The following is a 24,260-nucleotide window of genomic DNA, read 5'->3' on the forward strand; positions in this document are numbered from 1 at the left end:
ATTTATTTATTTGACAGAGACACAGCGAGAGAGGGAACACAAGTGGGGAGAAGTGGGCTTCCTGCCGAGCAGAGAGCCCGATGTGGGACTCGATCCCAGGACCCTGGAACCATGACCTGAGCCGAAGGCAGATGCTTAATGACTGAGCCACCCAGGCGCTCCTAAAAAACAGACTCTTTTTTTTTTTTTTAAAGATTTTATTTATTTATTAGAGAGAGAGAGAGAAAGTACAAGCAGCGAGAGTGGCAGGCAGAGGGAGAAGCAGGCTCCTCGCTGAGCAAGGAGCCTGATGCGGGACTTGATCCCAGGACCCCAGGACCATGACCCGAGCTGAAGGCAGACGCTTAACCAACTGAGCCACCCAGGCGTCCCTAAAAAACAGACGCTTAACTATAGAGAACAAACAGATGGTTACCAGAGGGGAGGTGGGTGAGGGGATGGGTGAAATAGGTGAAGGGGATTAAGAGTACATTTACCGTGGGGTGTCTGGGTGGCTCAGTCGGTTAAGCGGCTGCCTTTGGCTCAGGTCATGATCCCAAGGTCCTGGGATCGAGTCCCACATCGGGCTCCCTGCTTAGCAGGGAGCCTGCTTCTCCCTCTCCCTCTGCCTGCCTGCCTGCCTGGCTACTTGTGATCTCTCTTTCTCTCTGTTAAATAAATAAATAAAATCTTAAAAAAAAAAAGTACACTTACTGTGATGAGCACTGACTAATGTATAGAATTGTTGAATCACTGTATTCTACACCTGAAACCAATATAACACTGTGTTAACTATACTGGAATTAAAAAAGAAAAAGCTGTGATGGCTCTGCATTAACCTCCAGATAATTCCAAATTCCTAACGTTACTAAATTTCTAAACATTGCTTGGCACCTCCTTTGATTAGTTTCTTTCATAACCCTGCAGTGTCCTATACAGATATGCTAGAACTATTTTCAAGTTCACTGAATGTGCTTTTGTGTGTATAATTTACATTTCCTGGAACATCCTAACCCTTTAATTGGTACTTATGCCTAGCAAAACCTAACTATCCTCAGTAATTGTCCTGTTGGCTAGTGAGATGTTTTAGTGTGTTTTTGGAGTGGGGAAGGAAACTTGCTTAATTAAACTGGTTTGGTTTCTCTTATAATGGTACCACATTGAAGTGACAATAGGGAACTGATTGGTCAGAGAACATAACTGTTATTTTCATGGCTTAGGGTTGGACCTAGTAGATGGCATCAAATCATTAATTTGATTTAATCATATAATAGATATTTATTGAGCACCTACTATGTATAAGAAACTGCTCTGCAGTGTTACGGTGCATTCAAGGCTGAGGCATCATTGGGGTGCCTGGGTGGCTCAGTTGGTTAAGCGACTGCCTTCGGCTCAGGTCATGATCCTGGAGTCCCGGGATCGAGTCCCGCATCGGGTTCCCTGCTTGGCGGGGAGTCTGCTTCTCCCTCTGACCCTCCTCCCTCTCATGCTGTCTCTCATTCTCTCTGTCTCAAATAAATAAATAAAATCTTTAAAAAAAAAAAAAAAAGGATGAGGCATCATCCTGCAATGAGAGGCTTCTTTGGGTCCAGAGTTTCAGTTAGAAACAGCATTGTTACTTGCTTGGAGCAATCTAGGTTGACAGGCTGAAGGTTGTTCTGAAGTTCTATGTAATTATTTTTCTTTTCTTTTTTTTTTAAGAAGCAAGGTAATTACCCTCTCACAGTTGTTATGGCAACTATGATGTAGCCCGGGAGAATTTTCTTTTAAACTCCTTCTCTCCCTATGGTTAGAAAGTTAGGTAAATTATTAAAATTTTAAAAAATGGCAGAGTAAGCCAACATAACCTTCCTGAGGGATGAAGAGAAGAGATGGAGTTAGTAGGAAGAAGATAAGTATAGGAAGAAAACTGATTCTTAGTGTATAGTTATATTAAACAGACTGTGACTGGTTAGTAGTCTCATATCTCCAGGATTGGGAGTTAGCTCAGGTAATGAAATGAGCTTCTGTTGGCATCATTCAGTGCTTCCAGAATTTTGAATCTTAACTGCAAATTTTCAAGGGAACTGCACCCTTAGAACACTGAGGACTTTCTAACCCAAACAGACAATCCCTCAACAGATACTAGGGCTATCAGTGTGTGGGTCTTCCTGATACCTATTTATTAGGAACCTATAAGGGCAAGCAAAAACTTGGCAACATGACAAAACAACAAGAAATGCCAATTGCTTGCCCTGTTCCAGAGGCCTGTACTACGTACTTTACATGCATTTTCTCTTACAATCCTTTGGTAACCAGTGAGACTCATAATATTCTTATATTACAGTTGAAGAAATATCTAAAATAACCTTTTTTTTTTTTAAAGATTTATTTATTTGAGAGAGCGAGAATGAGAGAGAGAGAGAGTACATGAGAGGGGGGAGGGTTAGAGGGAGAAGCAGGCTCCTCGCTGAGCAGGGAGCCCGATGCGGGACTCGATCCCGGGACCCTGGGATCATGACCCGAACCAAAGGCAGACACCCAACCAACTGAGCCACCCAGGCACCCTAAAATAACTTTTTTAAGACCATATAACTAGTAGTGGCAAAGCTAGAAGAACTTAGTTTTGGCTTGGGTACTCACATTCTTAATTATGAAGCTAAATTACTTCTTGTTTCTGGGGATAAAGACCTATTTTTAGTGATTTTGTGTGTGTGTGTGTGTGACATTAGTTGCCTCAAATTCAGTTTTGGGTATGGAATAGGATTTAAATGTAATTAACATTGAATATTCTATTTTGAAAAGTGAGTAGAAAATGTTCAGTTTTCTCTCATCATTCAAAGCTTCTGTATTTTAATGGATTTTATTAAGTTTTGTAGACAGTTGAAAAAATTCTGAGCAGAGGCTACAGTGTTTTATTACATATTAGAAGATTAGATTTTTTTATTTAATTTTTTTAAATGAACATATAATGTATTATTTGTTTCAGGGGTGCAGGTCTGTGATTCATCAGTCTTACACAATTCATAGCGCTCACCAGAGCATATACCCTCCCCAGTGTCCATCGCTGCTCAGCCACCCCATCCCTCCTACCCCCCTCCACTCCAGCAACCCTCAGTTTGTTTCCTGAGATTAAGAGTCTCTTATGGTTTGTCTCCCTCTCTGGTTTTGTCTTGTTTCATTTTTCCCCTCCCTTCCCCTATGATCCTCTGCCTTGTTTCTCAAATTCCACATATCAGTGAGATCATATGATATTTGTCTTTCTCTGGTTGACTTATTTTGCTTATCAAAATACCTTCTAGTTCCATCCACATCATTGCAAATGGCAAGATTTCATTTTTTGATGGCTGCATAATATTCCATTGTATATATATACACCACATCTTTATCCATTCATCTGTTGATGGACATCTAGGCTCTTTCCATATTTTGGCTCTTGTGGACATTGCTGCTATAAACGTTTGGGTGCTCGTGCCCCTTCGGATCCCTACATTTGTATCTTTGGGGTAAATACCCAGTAGTGCAATTCCTGGGTCGTAAGGTAGCTCTATTTTCAACTTTTTGAGGAACCTCCATACTGTTTTCCAGAGTGACTGCACCAGCTTGCATTCCCACCAACAGTGTAGGAGGGTTCCCCTTTCTCTGCAGGAAGATTAGATATTAATGCCATTCTTTGGCCTTTTAATTCAATGGAGAGCATCAAAATTAGACATAATCGCTCCCAGATAACGGAATACTCTCTTTTCCACTATATCAGGTCTGAGATTCTCATGGAAATAGTATGGTAGACTCAGGTTTAGAGAACAAAGAGACAGGAAGGATTTCTTAGAGACAGGTCGAATTTTTGTCATTTTGAATAAGGAAGGATATATTAGCCCCTAGATGATGCTGTTCTGACACCTAGGCCAGAAGGAGTTTTAAGAGTATAAAAGCAGGGGCACCTGGCTGGCTCAGTCAGAGGAGTGTCCGACTCTTGATCTCAGGGTCATGAGTTTGGGTCCCACATTGAGTGTAGAGATTACTTAAGTAAATAAAACTTTTTTGAAAAAGAGTGTAGAAGTAGTTTTTTGTTATTCTCTATATGGTGAATTAAAGCTAGGGTATTTTGTAGATATGTCTCATGCTTGATAGAAGCAGAAGGCTCTCTACATGTTATGTAAAATTAATGGAATACAAGTAGGGCAGGTTCAAGCAAGGTAAGGTGTATAATCATTGGTGGGATGGGGAAACGGTCTTTGAATTATTCCTAAAGTTGTCTCTGTCACTCTTCTTTTTTGCTACCATTTGCGGTTTTCTTAGGTCACTGGACCTATTTGGGCTGGGGAGAGCAGCAGAGTACGTAAGAAATTGAATTCCTTATAATTCTCTTGATTTTACCCTTTAACACACTCTGTCTGAACTATGAAGCTGGATATTCATGTGTACAAGTATACGTAATTCCACTCCCTTCTCCTCCCCTACTTAAATCTCAAAGACCATTACTTGCAGTGGGATGTTATATCCTTTCATGCTGTTTTTTTCTTTTGAAGACTCTGTGTGTGTGTGTGTGTGTGTGTGTGTGTGTGTGTGTGTGTGTGTGAGAGAGAGAGAGAGAGAGAGAGAGAGAGAGAGAGAGATTTCAAACCAAAGTCCCAGTTACAATCTTGGCAGTATCTCTAGATTTTTCCTTCCCAGAGATAGGTAATATCATCAGCACCTAGTGCAGGAAACCCTCTCCCTTGGTCTCTTGGCTAAGGAGTACAGTGACTAGAAGAAGGCTCCTTCTGGAAGTTTATTTTTGTAAACAAGGCACTGAGGACATGGTTTGACTTTCCTTGAAGCAGCTCAGGTAGGCTGGAGGCCATCTTCATTCTAGAGCTTTGAGAGTGGGCAGTCAGTTCTTTCCAGCAAGATACACAGCCTTAGGCTGACATTACTGGCTCTGTTACCCATCTTACAGGGGGATTGGTTGAGTCCCAGTGCTTAGGTATCCAGCAGGTGCTAAGAGGGGCCAAATTTTGTTCTGTCACTGGAATTTCTTATGAATATGTACTTTCTGTGATTTGAATCCTTAGTGTTTCCACTAGGGAACTGCTCAAAGGCAGCCTAAGAGAGCTGAGATAACTTAAGGTTTTCCAAGAAAAAAGTAACTAAGCCATAAAAAAAATGGTTTGAATTCTCTTTCCTTTTTACTCAGGCTGATAAAGTTCTACCTGTATTCTGGATTTAAAGACAGGGATTCAATCCAGGACCACCACATACCGGAAAGCCTCATTGTTCAGTATTTCATTCAGTATTGTTTGAGTGCCTTCTCTGTACCTGGGGCCCATTTTTGCCCTGAATTAGATTACTTGCCCCAGGTTTATTTTCTATCATTCCCTTCCATGTCCTTTTATGTACCTACCAAATGAGCTACAAAGTGTTTTTCAAAAATACATATAGCCTTTCTCACTGTTGGGCTTTTACTCATGCCATTGTTTTTACCCAGATTCTAGAAGGTATTTACCCACCCCCTCTGAACTTCACCTGTTGAAAACCTACCAGTCTTTCAAAGTTGTCTCCTCCATAAAGATTTCTCTGCTCACCCTAACAGGAAGTGACCTTACCTTCAACTCATATAGCATTTGGTTTGTACTGTTCTCATGATAGTTACTTCCTTGTATTTGTGTCCATATTTTCTCTCTCCTATTAGACTGATTGTATACTCCGAATCTTCTGTGTTGTTTAGCCTTGTACTTAAAGGCACTCAGTAAATACTTGAATGAGTTAATTTTCCCAGCCTTTTAGTTTTCCAAGGGCTTTTCAATTTTTGCCCTCAACCTAGCTCACAAGTCCTCCTTAGGCTCAGGTTCTTTTTCTCAGTGAAGCCAGGAGTTTTCTGTTTTAGCTGCAGTCATGTTGTGAAGTAGAGTAGAGCCAGTAAGGGATTGTTGCTGCCACACTGAAAGCACAGTTCTTTCGTTCAAGCCTTTTTCTTAATTTCCCTTGTTAGTTTCTAATCAGCCTTGGTGGTGCCAGGAAGTTTTCTTTCTAGGGAGATCAGGGATAGTATCAGGGGAGAAAATCTGGTCTTTGCCCTCATCTGCCTTTTTTCTGTTTCTCTTCTTTGTCTCACCTCACTTCTTTGTATTTCTTTTTTCCTATCTCCTCCTACTTTTCATATTCTCTTCTATTCCTAGCCTCTTCTTTCCATAAAAACTCTGTTTCTTAATATTTGCCCTTTATTTCTTTAGTATAGAAATGTTGTCAGCTTTTAGGAAAGTTTTGGAGTATTCTTCTCCTTAGCCTAGCAAAATAAGCAGAGCATTATTCAGGAGTAATAGGTCAGATGCAGTGAAAAACTAAGGGTCTGTCCAACATAGTTTCTGGCTCTGGATCGTGCGCTCCTAACTCTGGCTGAGCTACTCTCTCCTGGCCCCATAATCAGTGGGATTGTCTATCGCTGTTCCCTCTTTGGTTCTCTGGGGTATGTGTTGATACTTCTGCTGGAGTTTAAGTAGACTTTTGGCTTTGTCTCCTTTGTTGCCTCTGCCCTCTCATCTGTATGCATGAAAAATCCATCTGACTTCTTCACACTGACTCCTTTTGTGGGTTCAGAAAGAATTAATTCTGAAAGACATACTGGTTTTTGTCCCTTGATCCTTTCTAGTGTTCAGAACAACAAATGCATCAAGATCTGAAACCAGTGCCTCTGAAGTCTTTTTTTTTTTCCTAATACGTGATCAGAGTTCTTTCTGAGCAGAATTCTTTGCATCCCCTATTGTTTGACTAGTACCCTTCCAGACCACTTGAAGGTTAGCCTATTCCTTCCTTCCTTTTAATACTCTTTATATATCTTTTTTTTTTTAAGATTTTATTTATTTCAGAGAGAGAGAGAGCATGAGCAGGGGGAGGGACAAAGGAAGAAGCAGACTCCCTGCTGAGCAGGGAGCCCAATGTGGGGCTTGATCCCAGGACCCTGGGATCATGACCTGAGCCCAGGGCAGACTCTTAACTGACTGAGCCACCCAGGTGCCCCTAGCCTCTTTCTCATACTGATTTTTTTCTCCTGAGGTTCTGATCACTCTCCTTGTCTTATGTTCACACTTAAACTCAAAAGGGAAAAGCTCATGAGATCTTCTACCCGTACTCCCAGCTATACCCACAGTGTTGTCTGCAATCTGGTGTTCAAATATTCTTCGTTGCTTATAAAACCCACATGTTTGTGCCCCCTTGTCTCTTTTAGTGGAATTATTATCTACTAGGTAGTTTGATGTATAAGCCAAGGTGTCATTTCCCTTTTACCTTCCATTTGTCCCCACGTTTTATCATTTGTCTGGATTTTTCTTTTTCTAGTTCATCAGTTCTTTTCCATTTCTACTGCATGGATGCAGGTTCTTATCTCCTGCTTGAGTGATTGTGAAAGCCTAATCTCATGGTCTTCAGAAGGCTCTCACTGCCACATAACTACCAAGATTTTTTTAAAAATTACTAATATAAGGAGTTCATCATCTGCTAAAAGTATCTCCATTTTGGGATAATGAATGTTCCTTTTCCTCACTGAGCCAAATAGGAAATTGGCAAGACAGGACATCTGGGACCTTGTTAATTATACACGTACAGGGTTGGTGTCAGAAATGGCTTCTCTATAAAATAAGCCACAGAGCACTATTAGGTTGAGCTCCCTTTCCAAGTACAGTGTTAAATATTTTTATTTTTGTTTGGAGCAGGATTTGTAACTGTGGTCATTTTAGTTAACATCAAGAATAAAATTAGTCAGTCAGGTGCTGGCCTGAAAAGCAGAAATAATTCTATGGTATTATAGTCACTTGTTAGATAAACTTGGCTGCATTGTCAGCAAGATCCCATTGGTAGTGCTTATGTTTTCTTCTTCCCCTTCAGCCCAGACTTTGGATGGAAATTCTGAGCCCCAGGGTAGAGGTACTTGATAGGAATTGTTAGAAAAACCTGTTGCTGCAGCAAGACAGTAAGATTGCTACTGTTCTCGGGGGCCTGGCTGGCTCAGTCAGTGGAGCATGTGACTCTTGATCTTGGGGTCATGAGTTCCAGCCCCACAATGGGTAGAGAGCTTACTTAAAAAAAAAAACAAAAACAAATAAAATTTGGCATAATACTTAAAAAAAAAGACTGCTACTGTTCTTAGTTGTATCTAGAACTTTTGGTTCTTCAGAGCCTTGGCTTTGCGCCTCCTGATATTTGAACACCTTCTGATGTTGGACCTGCTTATCGGGTTCAGCCATGTATTTTTAAAGTCTAACAACAGCAAGCCAACTCTAAATGAAGATTTCTCTTCTACCCATTTTGATAACAATAGAGGAATAGAATCTATGACGTTTAAAAACAGATTTTCACTAGAGTTGTGATAGCTGGAGAATCAGAATTCCAGAGAATTCTGCATTGGGAAAATACAGTTTGGAATTCCTCTAAGAGTCAACACTAAAATGAAAGCAAGGATCTTGTCTCATTTAATAAGGAAAGAAACTTATGAGTATTAACTGAAACAGTTTTGCACATGGGTTTGAGGTCACTTGGCTCACTTGCAGCTCAGCTTGCTCTTGTTCTCAAGGTCTAGGCTTGTGGTTACCTAAGTTAGAAGCAGAAAAAAATTCTAAATAAATAAAGCTGGGATGCTTTGATTGACTGTGTTTATTCCACAGCTTTTGAAGATCCTGATAGTGCCGTTGATGACCGAGATAGTGACTATCGCAGTGAGACCAGCAACAGCATCCCACCTCCTTACCATACGACTTCCCAGCCCAATGCTTCTGTGCACCAGTTCGCTGTGCCGGTGGGATTGCCACAGCAGCTGCTACTTCAGGGCAATTCCCGGGATTCCTGCAATGACTCTATGCAAAGTTACGATCTTGATTATCCAGAGCGGCGGGCTCTCAGGTGGGTTTTGGAAACCAAGCACTTTCTCTTCCTGATACGTAGTTTCCAAGATGCAACTGACAGTATTTGGATGCTTTAACCTGAGGTAGTAGTGGAAGTCTAACAGTATGATAGACCAAAATACAGCCATTTTGTATAGATTCTCAGTCTTCTTTTTTCTCTTCTGTACATTCACATTTAGGCATTTCTGTCATTAGTATTTCTCTTTATGATCAGTGATTCTCAACTGGTGAGAGCACGCTAACTTGGGGTGGATGACTGAAAAAAACCAGCTCATGCCTCTGCCCAGCCCAGTGATTCTGATACACTCTTCACCACGATTAAAAAAAGAAAATCACAGATGTTAAATGTTTGGATAATCCTTCCTACCTAAATATTTCTGGGAACTTCAGATGATCTCTTCATAGCAGATTCAGTACTTATGCTGGAACTTTAGAAAAATTTTAAATATATAAAACATTGACATGGTTAAAAAATGTTAAGGTACAATACAGCATACAGTGAAGAATCTCCCACCCACACCTGTCCTCTCCTCCTCTACTCTGTCCCCTTCCTATCTTTTAGTTCTCATACCACCCTTGTTTCTTTCTTATGTGCCCTTCCATAGACTACTATCATATAATTTATGAGTATAAAAATAAATATTTACATATATGCTCCCCCTTTTTCCCCCACTTTAAAAAGTAATTCAAACAAAATTCAGAAAAATGTTATATTAACACCCATATTCATGTTGCCTAGATTCATTGTGTTAACATTCTGGCACATTTACTTTTTATTTCATTCTCTCTTAGATTGTGTCATTATTCTGTTTCCCCAACATTTTACCCATTGATTTTAGCATCCATTGATGATCCTTGTTTGAATCAATTATTGGTTGGAAGTTAATATTTTAAAAACCATTCCAGTTTAGCTCATACTTTTGATTGCTAAAATTCACCATACCATAATAACATATCATTTCTTTTTGCTCATTTTACCAAACTGGTGAATATTTATCCTGATCCTCAGTTGGTTGCCTGTCTGCGAGACAACATCCTATCTCAGTTTAATATCATCTCTGGAAATACTTTCAATGAATTTTTTTATATATCAACCATCACATAGAATTTTTACTGTTTATAATCTGATTCTAAAAAAGAAATATGCCAGGAATCCTACTGTAGTTGGTCTCTGCTCCTTGCTGGTTTATTAGATGAAAAATTTATTTTTTAATTATTTGATTTTAGTTGTTTATATTGTCCTACTTTAAGGAAAAAAAAAATAGCAAAAAATCCAATACTTTTGGCCCTCTTTTCCTCTGTATTTGTAAGCATTAGATGTGTAGGCCAACAGTAATAGTGGCATATCAACCTAAATGACTACATACTTTTCTAGAACACTGCATTTTAACCAGTTATTACCCTATTATTATTTTAGTTATTTCCTGGGCTACTGCTATAATAATACTTAGAGGAGCATTAGTGATACACTTTAAAGTGTAAATTTTTTGCTAAAGATTTTTTAATTGATCCCATATAAATTTGATTTTACTGTATCAGTATATGAAATGAGGTTAAAGAGTGAATATTTTTTTCATCTCCAGCAGAGAAAAGAATTACAATTATTTATTTATTTATTTGAAAGAGTGTGTGAGCAAGAGAGAGCACGAGGTGGGGAGGGGCAGATGGAGAGGAAGAAGCAGACTCCCCACTCAGCAAGGAGCCTGAAGCGGGGCTCGATCCCAAGATTCTCGGATCTTTACCTGAGCCGAAGGCAGACGCTTAACCTAAAGACTCACGCAGGCACCCCAAAAATTACATGATTTTTAAGTAACCTTTTATCATAGACATTTTTAACTTAAATTTTGAAATGATTTATCCTTCAGAAAGTTTTGAAGACATTTTATCACTAGCATTGAATTTTAAACTTCTCTCTTACTGTAGATATCAAGTTCTTGGAGATGGTCTAAGTCTTGAAGTTACACAGTTTTTTAGAAAGAACATTTAAAATCCTAAGGGAACAAACATGTTCTTAGTATCTGCCAGTAAATTAGAAGTGTAAATATAAATAGCTTCATTCACTACAGCAATGGCTATCTATTCATTTAAGTTGAAGTATAAAGACTTCTAGGCTGGAGTTAGTTTAGTTTGAGTTTTTGAGGATACTGGACAATAATGAAACTGGATGTAAAAAAAGTAGATTGGATTTCTTTGCTCAACCAAATGGGCTTTTGCCTAATGAATCCAGAATAACTGGAAACTTACATAAATTATGTAAAAATACATAATTTGAGGTTTGTTGCTAAAGTGTGTCTAGTGTTGAGAGGGGTCAAAAGAATATCTCTTGAAGTTTATTATTAATATCTCTTCAAGTCTCTCTTGAAGATTTTTAGTGACTAAATGACCACTGTGATCTTGCTTCTGTTTCCTAAATAAATGCAATTGGAAGTTAAATCTACACAGGAACATACTGAGATGATAAGCTCCTAGTCTGCAGGTCCTCTGTGTACCCCTACGTGAGTACACAGGAAGCAGGCAGTTTCTAATCTAACTGAAAGAAAGGTCAGGTATCTTATGTATTCATTGACTTAAGTTGGAATGTAGCTTCTAGTGTTAAAATCAGTATAGGAAGGGGCGCCTGGGTGGCTCAGTCGTTAAGCGTCTGAGGGTCCTGGGATCGAGCCTCCCTGCTCAGTGGGAAGCCTGCTTCTCCCTCTCCCACTCCCCCTGCTTGTGTTCCCTCTCTCGCTGTGTCTCTCTCTGTCAAATAAATAAATAAAATCTTTAAAAAAATAAAATCTTTAAAAAAAAAAATCAGTATAGGGCAAGATACTCCTTTCACTGTGATCCTCAATGCATATATAGCTTTTAGATTTCACAAATTATAATGCTTTAAATAATTGTTCCATTGGGCTATAACAAGGTTTGACTTCTGACAGTCAAAGATTATTTTTATTATGTATATATTTATTTATTTGAGAGAGAGAGGGTGTGAGTGTGCTCATGGGAGCGGGAGCAGGGGGAGGAGCAGAGAAAGGGAGAGAATTTCAAGCAGACTCCATGCTGAGCACAGAGTCCGACTTGGGGCTCGATCTCACCACTCTGAGATCACGACCTGAGCCAAAATCAAGAGTCGGATACTTAACCAACTAAGCCACCTAGGTACACCTATTTTTTCTTTTTTTTTTTTTTTTTTTAAAGAAATATGTTTGGCCATACTCTTGGCTATACTGCCTCAAATAATAACTTTCAGCAAGTTAACAGCTTGACTTTTCAGACCCGAATTAATCAACAAATTTGGGTTTCTTGAAATCCCTTGATATGTTGAATACTTAACAGTTCTAAACCTGGGCATTGCAAACACATTCTAAATATTGAGGAAACATATTCATTTTGCTTGTTTCTACCTTTCTTGAAAAATAAAAGCATCCTAAAAAGCTCATGGTAGTAAGTAGCTACGGTTATTACTATAGCTGTTCTTTTTCTGATGTGGAAAAACTCTTTGATTAAATTGCTTTAATATTGATTTAAGAACATAGAGATTTCTTTATCATATTTTTTCAGTCTGAATGGTTTTTATCATATTGACAATTTTATTTTAGTTTTCTCGTTGAACATGCACTAAATTTTATAATTTGTTTCTTCTCTTTTCTTTGCCTTACTATTTCTCTGATTTTATTCTTTTACATCAGACAAGGTTTGCAGGCCAAAAATGACAAAATTAGGATTATTTCAGCTTTCTCTGGTGTTGACTATGAAGAGCAAGAAAGTATATATGAGGAGAGAGAGGGGAAAATAACACAAGAGTTTCTAGAAAGCAGTAACATAAAGGAAGCAGAAGTAAAAGAAATTAGAGCTCTTTCAAAAACTGATAAATATTGCAACCAACAAGAACAACTGAAGTACAAGAATTGGAAAAAGATACCACCTCAGGGTCAAGAAACTGAATATTCTGCTGCCTTTAATTTTGACCATAAGTTTGAAACATCTGTGTTCTCCAGATATCCTCAGAAATATGATACAATAGATAGAAGGAAAAACAAGCTGTTATACCATCATTTTGGAGACCATGAAAGAAGACAGTATGGTGATAGATCAGGAACTAAGACTGACTTGGAAAGTACATATCCTAACACTGAAAAGTGTAACATTTGCCACATTGAAAAAAAGAAACAAAATTATCCAATTTTGTGCCCTTATAAAAATGCTTTTGTGGTTAAGAGTGGCACGTGGACCACTAAGTTGCAAAATCATGATTATGATCTTTCTGATTGTTTTAAGAACTGTGAAAAGTCATCTGGCTTAAACCAGCATGTCACTAATTTCACTCCATTAGATATTCTTGAAGATTCTACTAGCAGTACTTCTGATGAACTTCTGAGTTCTCCTCTTACTGATATACAGGAAGGTTTACTGTCACCAACAAGTCCTCCATCCAATGTCCATCATATTGGAGGCTTACCTGAAGAATATCATGTAACATGTCCAGTATTCTCATTACCAAAGGTGAATTGTGATGCAAAAACACTTGGAGATCTGTCTGGGTGCCCCATGGAAGAGATGACCCCTTCCTCTCTTGAGGAACCCAAGAAGGACTGTGTTGATACAATGGATGAGCTTCAGTGTTTGGTAGAAACAGTATCAGAATATTTAGCAGAGAAGGAAGAAGAGATTAATAGATTTGGTTCCCTTTCAAAAACTAAAAAGTCACTTAAACACAACAGTACTGTTGATAATGAGGAACAGAAAATGCCTGGGGATCAAATGCCACCTTCAAACATTGTCAAGAATGACAAGGATAAGGCCATCTCTTTCCCTGAGCTGAATGGAGTGAAATGTGCTGTTGGTTTTTTGTTCAGTTCACTCACAGAAAAAGTGGGTTCGGGCACAAAGCATCTAACAAGCTCTGTGGAAAAGCTGGTTTCTTTAGTTCCAGAGAAAACAGAAACTCTTAATCAAATAGAGACAGTTAATTCAGGATCTAAACCCAGAGCCGAGTCAGTATTGGGGAAGGATCTTTCCATGCAATCTCCATTATCCTCTCAAGCAGTTGATAATAAGGATTTTGGCAGAAATGACAAAACCTCTGAAAATGAGCACACAGGTAGTAAAACTGGAAATATAAGCTTTCAGGATGTAACAGAGACTGTTGGAAGGGACTCCGCCCCACAGAGTCAGAGTTCAGTTATAAAGTCTGTTTTTAGCATGCTAAATCCATTAAAGATCTTTTCGGAAAAGGATGAAACCAAAAAAGATGATGGCCAGAACAAGCCAATGAGAAAGGAAAACTTTTTTGAGTGTGGATCAGAGTCAAATCAAAGGGAAGACACTCTTGGCAATAACAGTAGTATTATCACTCTCGGTAGGAATGATGGAGAAAATACAAGCTCAACCCAAATGCCCACAAGTGAGGATTTGTTGTTGTCTTCCCCAGCGGCCAATGAACCTTCAAACTTAGGCGGTTCTGCAAATAAAAATGTTGATATTGAGAGTCTCTTGGAAATAAAACCCTGTATAGATCTGTCTCTATTACCAGATCAACCAAAAATATGTGCTAAAGACACTCGAGGACAACCTTGTATAACTGGAAGTACAACTGCAAATAAAGAGTCTTCTTCAAAGCCATTAGAGGGGGACAAAGTTACTAGTGATGATGATTTTCTTGAGCCACTCAGAAAATCATTTAGCCAGTTTTTGCTCAATTCACCTGAGACCTGTTCAAAGGAAACTTTGTCAGAATCTATGAAAATTCACCAGTCGGAGGAGGATGGGTGGGAGAGGGACCCTAAGAAAGATGGACATTCCTTTTCCTTTAGTGGAAAATTACATATTCCATTTTTCAGAGTTCTTAGTCATTCTGAAAAGCAGGATTTAGGAGAGAAAGGAAGCATTTTTCCTTCATTTAAATTTCCTTTCACTGACAGCCATAACACTGTCACTGACCAGAGATTTCCTGATTCAGCAGTAACCATTGATGAAGAGATCCAAAGAAACTGCCATGAAAATGCCAAACTTGGTTTAATAAAATCTAGTTCAGTTCCAAATATTCATAATAATTTAGGGAAATTTGATGATACAGAAACATTTAATAAAAACGACCAGATAAATTTTCCTGAAGATGACACACTTAATAAAATAAAGACTAATTCAGTTCCAATTATTAGTAATGATCTTGGGGAATTTGGGAACATAGAGAAATTAAATTCAAGTGACCACGCAGCAGTAGATAACTGTCACAGAGATACCTCAGCCTTCCTTGGAATTGTGTCCAAAGAATATATTCCTTCAGATTCTTCAGAAGAAAGTAAAACTCTTACACAAATGACATCTTTAACAGTATCAGACTGTTCATTAGCATCTACTACCATTTCAGAATCCACCTTGGTTAATGAAATTAATGAAGATAGACTTGTAGATAAAGCTTCCAAGACAAGAACCCAAGGAGGCCTCCTTTCTGGTCTGTTTAACAGGTTTTCTTCTCTTGAAAATTTGTCTAGTCAACAAGAATTAAATTTGAAGAGTGATGATTCTCATCATAAGAATAATACCCCAGGCTTACTCTCTGGAATATTTAACCTGATATCCAATAACAGTGTGACTGTTCATAAACCAGATGAAGCAAGGTCCATGTCTTTAGGCAACATAAAAAGTTTGAATGGAAATAAACATTTATCTTTGGATGAGATCCCTGTTACTTCATGTGTGACTTCTGGAAACCAGAAGAACCATGTTGAAAAAGAAGAAACATCTGGCTTTATAAAAAGCTTTGTATCTTTACCTAAAGAAAATATACCATTATGTGATGCTTGGGTTGATAGTCATCATTGCCCTCCCACATGGAAGAAACAGCAAAAGGAAAACAATTGCCCCTCTTCTGAGAACAGGGTATTTCACTGTGCTCCAAGCACTCAGCGGGGCCTCTTAGAGGAATCTCTGGCTGAGAGGCTGACACCACACCATGTTCTTAAGGCGAAAATACATGAAAATTCAAACAAGTTAAATCCATCTATATTAAATACTAACATTCTTAATATATCAAACCACTATCAGGCTTTTGAAGAGATGAATAATACTTTCTGTTATGAGTGGGACTCTGATATAAAAGATTTCTCCAAAAATTCCAGAAAACTTCAGCCAGTTTATTATATGTTAAATCAAAATACATTCCTATCAGGTGATGTTTTCTTGTGGCCTGACTCAGAAAATTCGGCAATAAATTTTTGCCAAAAGGATCAAAATGCAAATGTCTTGGAGTGGAAAACAAATCCAAACAGTGTCATTTGGCGTGACTTACCATATGAATCATTGGAGCAGTTAGCATTTAATGAAGATAACTTATTAAGTGATATGTGGGCAGCTCACTCATTATATGGAAATTCTTGTTTTCCAATTAATGAGACGAAGAATTCACTAGAAGAATTACCCATTGACTTAAGTTGTTCTTCAGGTTATGAGAAGACTACATGTTCCATAGTTGATCAAGAATTATTAAGAATGGATGAAAACTTTGTTTTTTCAAGTGTTGGTTATGAATACCAAGAATGGTTGGCATGTCTTGAAAGTGGAGTGTGGTGGCCATCAGAAGATGGAGATTATGGATATTTTATGTTCCATGATGGTCAGTATATGTATTATCTCCTCACTGATTCTACTGGGCAGTATGCATATTTATTTATACCTGATTGTTCTTATCAAGAGTATTTGAATTGTGGTTTACAGACAAATGATCTATCAAGTATTATGTTGGATGACAGCATTATTTCTGCCTATGGTTTTAAGGAAGATGAATTATTCTGGTGTGTTGAAGAGGAACCAATTGATGACCCTCTTGATTTATCTGTAGTTTTGCCAAGAAGTGAGGGACCAGTGTATCTAAATTTAGGAACCTTTTCACAAGTATTTGAAGAGTCAGGTTGTGGCCAAAAGGATCAACCATTAGATTTTTCAGGCTATAATCTTAAGAAGTTTAAAGGAAATTTTGGATCTTTTGAAGAAAGGGTATGTGGTTCTGAAGACTTTGAATATATATTGGATCTCAGGAATCAGCCCCAAACTATTGGAAATCACGACTTAAATAAAAGTCATTTTATAGAAGGAGATAAGAACCAGTCTCCAGCAAAGGATTCATTAGTTTACCCTTCTCGTTTACATTGGGTTCAGTCTTCTGAAGAGGCTACCTCTTTGGTTCATCCTGAAAATATGACTAATAGTCCACAGCAAACAGGAGAAATGTCATCATTGAACAAAGTGACTTCATTATTTTCTGCTTTAGTTGGAAATACTTTGTATTTTGTTGAGAATGAATCCTTAGAGTCTTTGGTCATGAAGAAAATGGATCAGCAGTCAGACTTGGCAGAGCTCACAAATAATGGTCTTCAGTCATTAATCTTGAATAAACAATTAGAGAGTAATTCCCAAGATAAAGAAGAAAGTCTTCTCAAGAAGGATTTAGAAAAACAAATAGTATCCAATGTGCAGCAACCAGAATTTATTAAAAGTATGAAGCAAGAATTCCCTTTAAATAAAAGTTTTCAGGTAAAAAAACAAAGTTTGTTAAAATCTGTTATCCAGGTAAGCCAAACAACTCCTCAGGCTAAATCAGATATAGAAGATAATGAAATAATTACAGTTGACTCTATTTCAGTTCCTCTTGCATCACAGTTTAGTAGGGATGAACCCAAGAACTGTGAGATTCCTCAGGACCAGTTTTCCAAAGAGTCTGAGAGAACATTATTTAAAAGTGCATTGAAACTCTTTGGTCGGGGAGAAGACTCTTTAGTAAGTACAGTATCAAATGGAAAACAGGCATCTGGATTTTTGAACCTCTTTAAAACCCAGGTGAATAAAGAAGGACCACCAAATTTAGAAAAGAATGGTGATAAAAATAGAAAGATACCTTCTCAGCAAAAGAATGAATCTCCTGGTGTTTCTAATTTTTTTGGTACCCTTGGGGATTTATTTAAAACCAATGCATCTTCTATACAGACAACTGAAAATATGTCTGTTTCTTCATCGGTTAATAAGGATGAAGTCAAATCAAGTCCTAATCCTGCACAGCTAATTATCCAGGATGTTGGGAACTTTTCTGCTACACCAGTTGCCTCTAAAAGGAAGGTTCGAGTTAGGAGTCTGAACAAGCAGATTACTATTGATGACAGTGGGCTAAAAGAACCATCGACTAGGGATATACAGAGTAATAATTTGACTGAGGAAGAGGTACATTCCAGAGACTACCTAATCCAGCAATCACCAAGTCAGTCTTTCTCAGCAAATTGTCTTGAAGAGTCTTCCAGAGATTCTTCAATAAAAACTAGTGGTGTGTCTACAGTGATAGAAGTTTCAAGAAGTAATGAATTATCTTTTGATATTCTCAGCCCAAGAAATTCAAAGGAACAAGATCATTTTTCCAACCAACAGTGGAGTTATTCAACTCCCACAACCTCTCCCTCTCAACCAGAGTTGCCCACCAGAAAGAGTGTATTTTCTTTCCTGACTGGATCTGAAAAATCTGAGAACAGAGCCTCTGCTCCTCTACTGAGAACCAAATCTCAAGCAGAAGGGCTGTTTACACTTCCTTCCTTTTTTTCCACTACTAACTCAAGCAGCAAGAAGGATGCCTCTCGTAATAGCTCTTTTAGTTTCTTCAACTTATCATTTTCGGATGGAAAGCAGCAGACTTCTGGGGAAAAACACAGCCTTTCAACTGTTGCTCCAGTGACTTCCCAGCCCTGTAAGAAGCCAAGTGTTTTTGTAGACATGGGTGGCACAAGAACTGGAGAAGGTTCCAGTGGCAATAGAGATAGTATAGTCCAGGAGGTGGTTCATGAACAGCAAATGGCTCCTTGTGTTTCCATTAGCAACACCATCGGGGTTACTTCCCTTACAGATGTGCTCAATGTAGAGAAGGACTATCAGGGAAAACTAGATTCTAGGAACGGACTAGGGACATCTTTAGCAGATTTCCAGATGAATCAGTTGCAAAATGACATTGTTCCTCATTCACCAGAATTTCAGGCACAGACTGAAACACTGCTCATTGGTCCAGAGACCCTTGGGGTAGCTCCTTGTGAAGAAGAACCTTTCATACAGGAAGCCTTCCCTAGTGGCTCATTGGCCAAGTCTTTTCCACATGATAACCGTTTGACTGAAAAGCTCAACAATTCAGACACTTGTACTAACCACCACCAAAATGAAAGATTTACTGGTGACCTCTTAAACTTGCCATTGGAAAAGGCCCCTGATGAGGTCTTAACACAGATCCCGGAGCCAGCCTCTTCCTCTGTGGAGCCAGGGTGTACAAGGCACCTCCAGAGTAGAGAGGCAGATAAAGAGGAAGACAAATCAATGTTGGGCTCCTCAGTAGAAGTGCTTTCAGGGTTTGTGACAAAAGTGAAATCTTTCTCTGGGTGCTTAATTGAACCTCCCAAAACTTTCTCTGGACTTTTCTCCTCTCCTAAGCCACCAAAGAAAAACTCCTTTTTCTCTCTTTCTTCTGGTGCATCATCTCAGTCCCTCAAAGGTGAGTTATTTGGAATTTTTAAAAGTCCCAAACCAGACACATACAAACAAGAATCACCTATCCCACCTACTGCATGGCCTCAAAATGGTAGTTGCGGAGATACTGTAGGATCAGTACCTCCAGAAAATCTGTGGAGAGAAGCTTCCTCTTCAGCACTCAATTCAGAATCTACTCTCAGTGACTGTACAATGACTGTAGTTAGTGCAAAGTCAGACTCAGAGACCCTGACAGATGATACTAAACCAACAACTGAAATGGAAAACAATAATATCCCTGACAATATTCTAGAACCCCAAGATTCTGAAATAATTGGGGCTGCACCTTCTGTTTCAGGGGACGATGCTGGGCAAGGAGTATTGTCTCTGAGTGATGAAGGAGACATGGGGTTGTTGCAGGGCACAGACACAGAGGCATCATTGGAAGCAGAGCATATCCCATTGCCATCACATTTGGATTCAGATCCTACCTGTATTGCCAAAGAGCTTCCTCCTCCGGTTCCGCCACCTATTCCTCTTAAGGCAAAGCCAGCTATGCAGTCTGCCTCCACAAACCAAGACTTCTTGGAACTACAGGCAGCCAGTTCACTGGAAACCAGTACTGCACTGTTCAGTGAGGCAAGTGTTGGCCAGAGTGCCACACCAGAAACCCAAGGATACCTTTCCCACCCTATGCTAGAGGAACCTGCTCTTTCTGCCAAAGAAAGTTATGGGATACTCGATACCCAGAAAGATCTACCTGCAGTCCTCCAGGAAACAGAGCAGCCAAGACCTCATTTTGAGATCCCAAACATGACCAATTGGCCAAAATTCCATTTCCCATCCTCTGCCACTGACTGTGGGAAACCACTGAGCTCTTTCTTTTCCCCATCTCCTTCCTCTGGCGATAGAGCAGCAGAGCCTGGTTTAATGGCCAGTTTTAAAAAGTTGTCAACTCTATTTGAGGGAGGTAATGAGGGGAAAGGGAATATAATTGCAAATGATCTAAAACTAAGGTTTGGAAAGAAGTTGGATCTTTCATTCACATGGCCAAAAGAGAACAAAGGGGGCCCTGAACAAACGCCTGCAGAATCCTCTTCTCCAGCTTTGGTTATCAGCAGTGATCAGGACCTTAACGCTAGGGAGGTTGACAAAGCTTTAGAGTCTTCTCAAATGTCTGAGGCTAATGCTGAGCCAGCTACTCAACCCTCTGGGACCTCTGAGCAGCAGGAGACCAGGCCAAGTATATGTGCTCATGAGTTTTCAGGGCCTGGAGAAATGGAAAACCAGCAGGAAGTCTCAGCATCAGGAGAACACTGGGGTTCCAAAGACAACCTTTCTAGCTCCACCTATCCTTCAGGGAGTCATAAGGAAGAACACTGCACTGTTACTGAGCTACTTCACCAGCCAGAAACTCAAAAGGAGGAGGTGATGCCTGCTAGTACTGACTCTCTTTCAAACGTACAGCAGCCAGTTACTCTCCATGGCATCAAGGAACCAAAGACCGACAAAAGGCCTGTTCTCAACCTAAGCATCATAAATGATTTTAAGAAATTGACCATTTATGATGCAGTGACTTAGTGGTAGTCTAATGGTAGCCTGCTTTTTATTTTTCCTATGTCTTTCCTAGCATCTGAGCTTCATGTTAACTAGAGGTTAAGTAACAAGAAATAATGTGTGGGTCTTTTCATCCTCTCTCATCTCTCTAGTGCCAAATGTAATTCATTTATTGGGAGAAGGAATTTACTGCTAACGGAAAGGCTGGGCCCTGGGATTTACTCCCTCTGGTTTGCTCTGCCTTGTGTAAAGTGGAATGGAGAATGGAGGGCAGGAAGAGGCAGCAAGTAGTAGTGTGGCATATATTAATGATAGGCTAGGATGCTTCCTTGGGCCTTCAGCACTTACATCTATACTAGCTGGGAGAGATCTACTGTGCTTTGCCTTTCCAAGTCTTCTAAGATGCTTTCTCCAGTGGCAATGAGGTTATTAAGTAAAATGCAAGATGCAAAGGTTGGGATAATTTATATTCTATATCCTATTCCACATGGATTTGCATAGCTTCTTTCAGTCTTTGCCTTTTCGTACCCTTAAGACTGGTGTCTGGTAAATGCTTTGAGTAAAGTGTCACAGGAGCTTAAGGCTATCATTTGCTGTAGTTCTTTATTCTGGAGCATTGTGCTGGGTCCATATGGAAAAGATCCTGTTATTTCCCCTAAGAAGAAGCACCAAATACAGTACAGCTTAAGAATGCTGCCAGGACCTCTTGCCCAAACCTGTCCAAAGTGGCTGGTTTTAGAGATCGTGTGTGTGTGTGTATGTGTGTATACACATGTGTTAGGAACTGTTCATAACAGTGACCTGGTACCTGTCCTGCTGCCATGGGACAAAGGATCAGAAATTAGCCTGAAAATACCAGGTAATTGGGAGGCACCATAGAGAAAATATCCCTGGGAAACAATAATGATTTATCTTCATTTAGTCAAGGGTGAACATAAACCCTTTAGTTAAAGGCTTGACTCTGTGGCAAGGATCTTTGTCCTTTTGCATGGAGGCTTTCTAGAAAGCAGAATACCGGAAGTGAAAGGGGGGCCCCTGACTTGGGATAGAACTATCCCTATGAGCTGGGATAGATCTTACAGACCAACGCCTAGAACCTCTATCTTGAGTAGGACTGACAGCCTTAAATTCAGTATACTGCTCAAGGGAGTAACTTGTGGATACTGCTCTTCTTTCTAATCATGATTCACTCCCACTTTCTCTGCTATAGGTGCTATCTCTCATAGCAGGGGAACAAATTTCCTTTCTGGGTATGGGAATTCAGGTGATTGAGAAAGGGTTGGGCTGGCCTCTCTTCAAGTATAGAAATGCATTATTATGGTCCTGACCCAGAGCCAGGAGTTGGGATTTTGTCCACTTTATCCCAAACGAGCCATGTCCTGAGAGCAACTCAGTTACAGGTGGGCAAGTTTATCTTTGGGACATTCCCTGTGCTGCCAGGGATATCGTTGTAACATTCATGTTGATGAGACCATTCCCCAGAGGAATTTTTTTGGTAATAGATTTCCTCTCCTAATGGTTTCCATTACCTCATTATGTAGATAGCTGCAAGATAATTGAAGGAACATTACCAATCTCCTTTGCTCATCCTAAGGAACAGACATTCACATTTACAATTATAGAGGAAGAAAAGGGGCATCAATTTAGTAAATAATAAAAAAAGGGAGTAGAGTTCATCCATTTTACTTTATGGAAATTAGAAAACTTTAATCACAGCCACTGGACAAGTTTCTTTAGAATCCGGGTAAAGAATATTAGGTGTAGACAAGAGGCTACTTTTATATTTAGTAATTCTCAATAATTAAGGTTAAGCCCCTGCTTACAAAAATCACTTTCAGACAAATATGCTTCAAAGTCTTTCACAGGTTGAGGTTAAGTGCTATTAGAGAATCCAGCATGTTGTATTGTTTTTCCTTTGTGCTTCTGCTGACTAGAAACTAGTTCTTCTAGATTGTGAAGTTTGGTCCTGTCTTCCCAGGAACCTCCTATTTGTGATTCTTGCCACTGAAAGAATCATTATTTCTGGATTTATCCATTACTTTTGTCCTCGTCCCTAGTTTGCATGTACGTACTCATCTGTCTTCCTCTCATTCTCACAGCCCCACCAGCAGTAGTAGGTATGGCTCCTCCTGTAATGTGAGTCAAGGAAGCTCTCAGTTGAGTGAACTAGACCAGTGTCACGAACAAGATGATGACCGTCGGGAGAGGGACTCCATTAATTCGTGCCACAGCTCTGATAGCTTCTCTAGAGATGGCCATGTGGGTTTTGGAGAACAAGAGAAAGCCTTGGAGGTGACAGGTGAAGAAGAGAAGGGGAGAGCCTGTGAACCCAAGGAGAGGAAAGAAGATGCCACAATCCATCCTCCCCCAGATCTGGTGCTACACAAAGACCACATCCTAGGCCCCCAGGAGAGGTAGGTGATGGCTGCCTTGAGGAGTTCACGTGGTTTCCTCAGTACCTGCCTGTGGTATTTCTGGGTGTAAGTGCTTTTCATTTGTTTCCCTACAGGTGGGTATGGTAGTGATCCAGGATACTGAGGTTTAGCTCTGCACTGCTTCCTTTGATTTTTGGTATAATTCCCTAAATATTTTGAGGATCTCTGAAGAACACTTGGGTTCTTTGTAGTTAGCTGCAGTGTATCAGGCCGCCTTGAATCTGTAGTTATTGGCCTACTAATTGACCTATTTTTGGTAGCCTCTGAGTCTGGAACTGATCTAAGCCCTACAACTTCATTAAAAGGAGCTGCTTTGGATGAAATAGGCTTCCCAGCCTATTAATGTTTAAAAAAAATTTTTTTAAGATTTTATTTTTATTTATTTATTAGAGAGTGAGCAAGAAAGAAACAGCATGAGAGGGGAGAGGGTCAGAGGGAGAAGCAGGCTCCCTGCTGAGCCAGGAGCCCAATGTGAGACTTGATCCCAGGACTCCGGGATCATGACCTGAGCCAAAGGCAGTCGCTTAACCAACTGAGCTACCAAGGCGCCCCTAATGTTTAAAATTCTTATGTGAGCATTGTTTTGTTTTGTTTTTTCCTGGTGGAGAAAACCAGAACAGAGTGAAGAAAGAATTGGTCTAAAAGCCAGATCAAACTCACCCTTCTGCTTCCCCAGGGTCTAGCAGTGTGTCTGGAATTAATTGGTACCCATAAGAAGAAAAACTTTAAACTTGTCTTTTTAACAGTCTTATAATGAAGCTTAGTACAGTGTTTGAGTGTTATTGATACTGAGCTGAATTGGTCAGTAGATTTGCTCATAGGTTGGGGCAGAGTGCAATTTTTCAGTCTTGGCACTATTGACATTTGGGACCAGATAGTTCTTTGTTACGAGGAGCTATTGTGGGCATTGTGGAATGTATGGTGGCATCCCTGGCCTCTGTACTACATGCTTGTAGCAACCATC

At 39.6% G+C, this 24,260-nt stretch overlaps 1 protein-coding gene across 2 annotated transcripts in view; it reads left to right on the plus strand.

The window, feature by feature from the left end:
- Nucleotides 1-24,260, plus strand: part of UNC13B (unc-13 homolog B) — a 196,105-nt gene that overhangs the window by 85,283 nt on the left and 86,562 nt on the right. The window contains exons 9-12 of one of the 2 annotated variants that reach the window (XM_081803128.1): nt 7,085-7,088; nt 8,595-8,829; nt 12,812-20,818; nt 22,961-23,275. In XM_081803128.1, the coding sequence (XP_081659254.1) occupies nt 7,085-7,088; nt 8,595-8,829; nt 12,812-20,818; nt 22,961-23,275 (8,561 nt within the window). Of the gene's footprint in view, nt 1-7,084; nt 7,089-8,594; nt 8,830-12,811; nt 20,819-22,960; nt 23,276-24,260 lie in introns of those variants that run through there. The other variant, XM_081803127.1, reaches the window with a different exon arrangement.

This window comes from Leptonychotes weddellii, chromosome 14, assembly GCF_054177405.1.
Source record: "Leptonychotes weddellii isolate Sample4059 chromosome 14, ASM5417740v2, whole genome shotgun sequence".
NCBI lineage: Eukaryota > Metazoa > Chordata > Mammalia > Carnivora > Phocidae > Leptonychotes > Leptonychotes weddellii.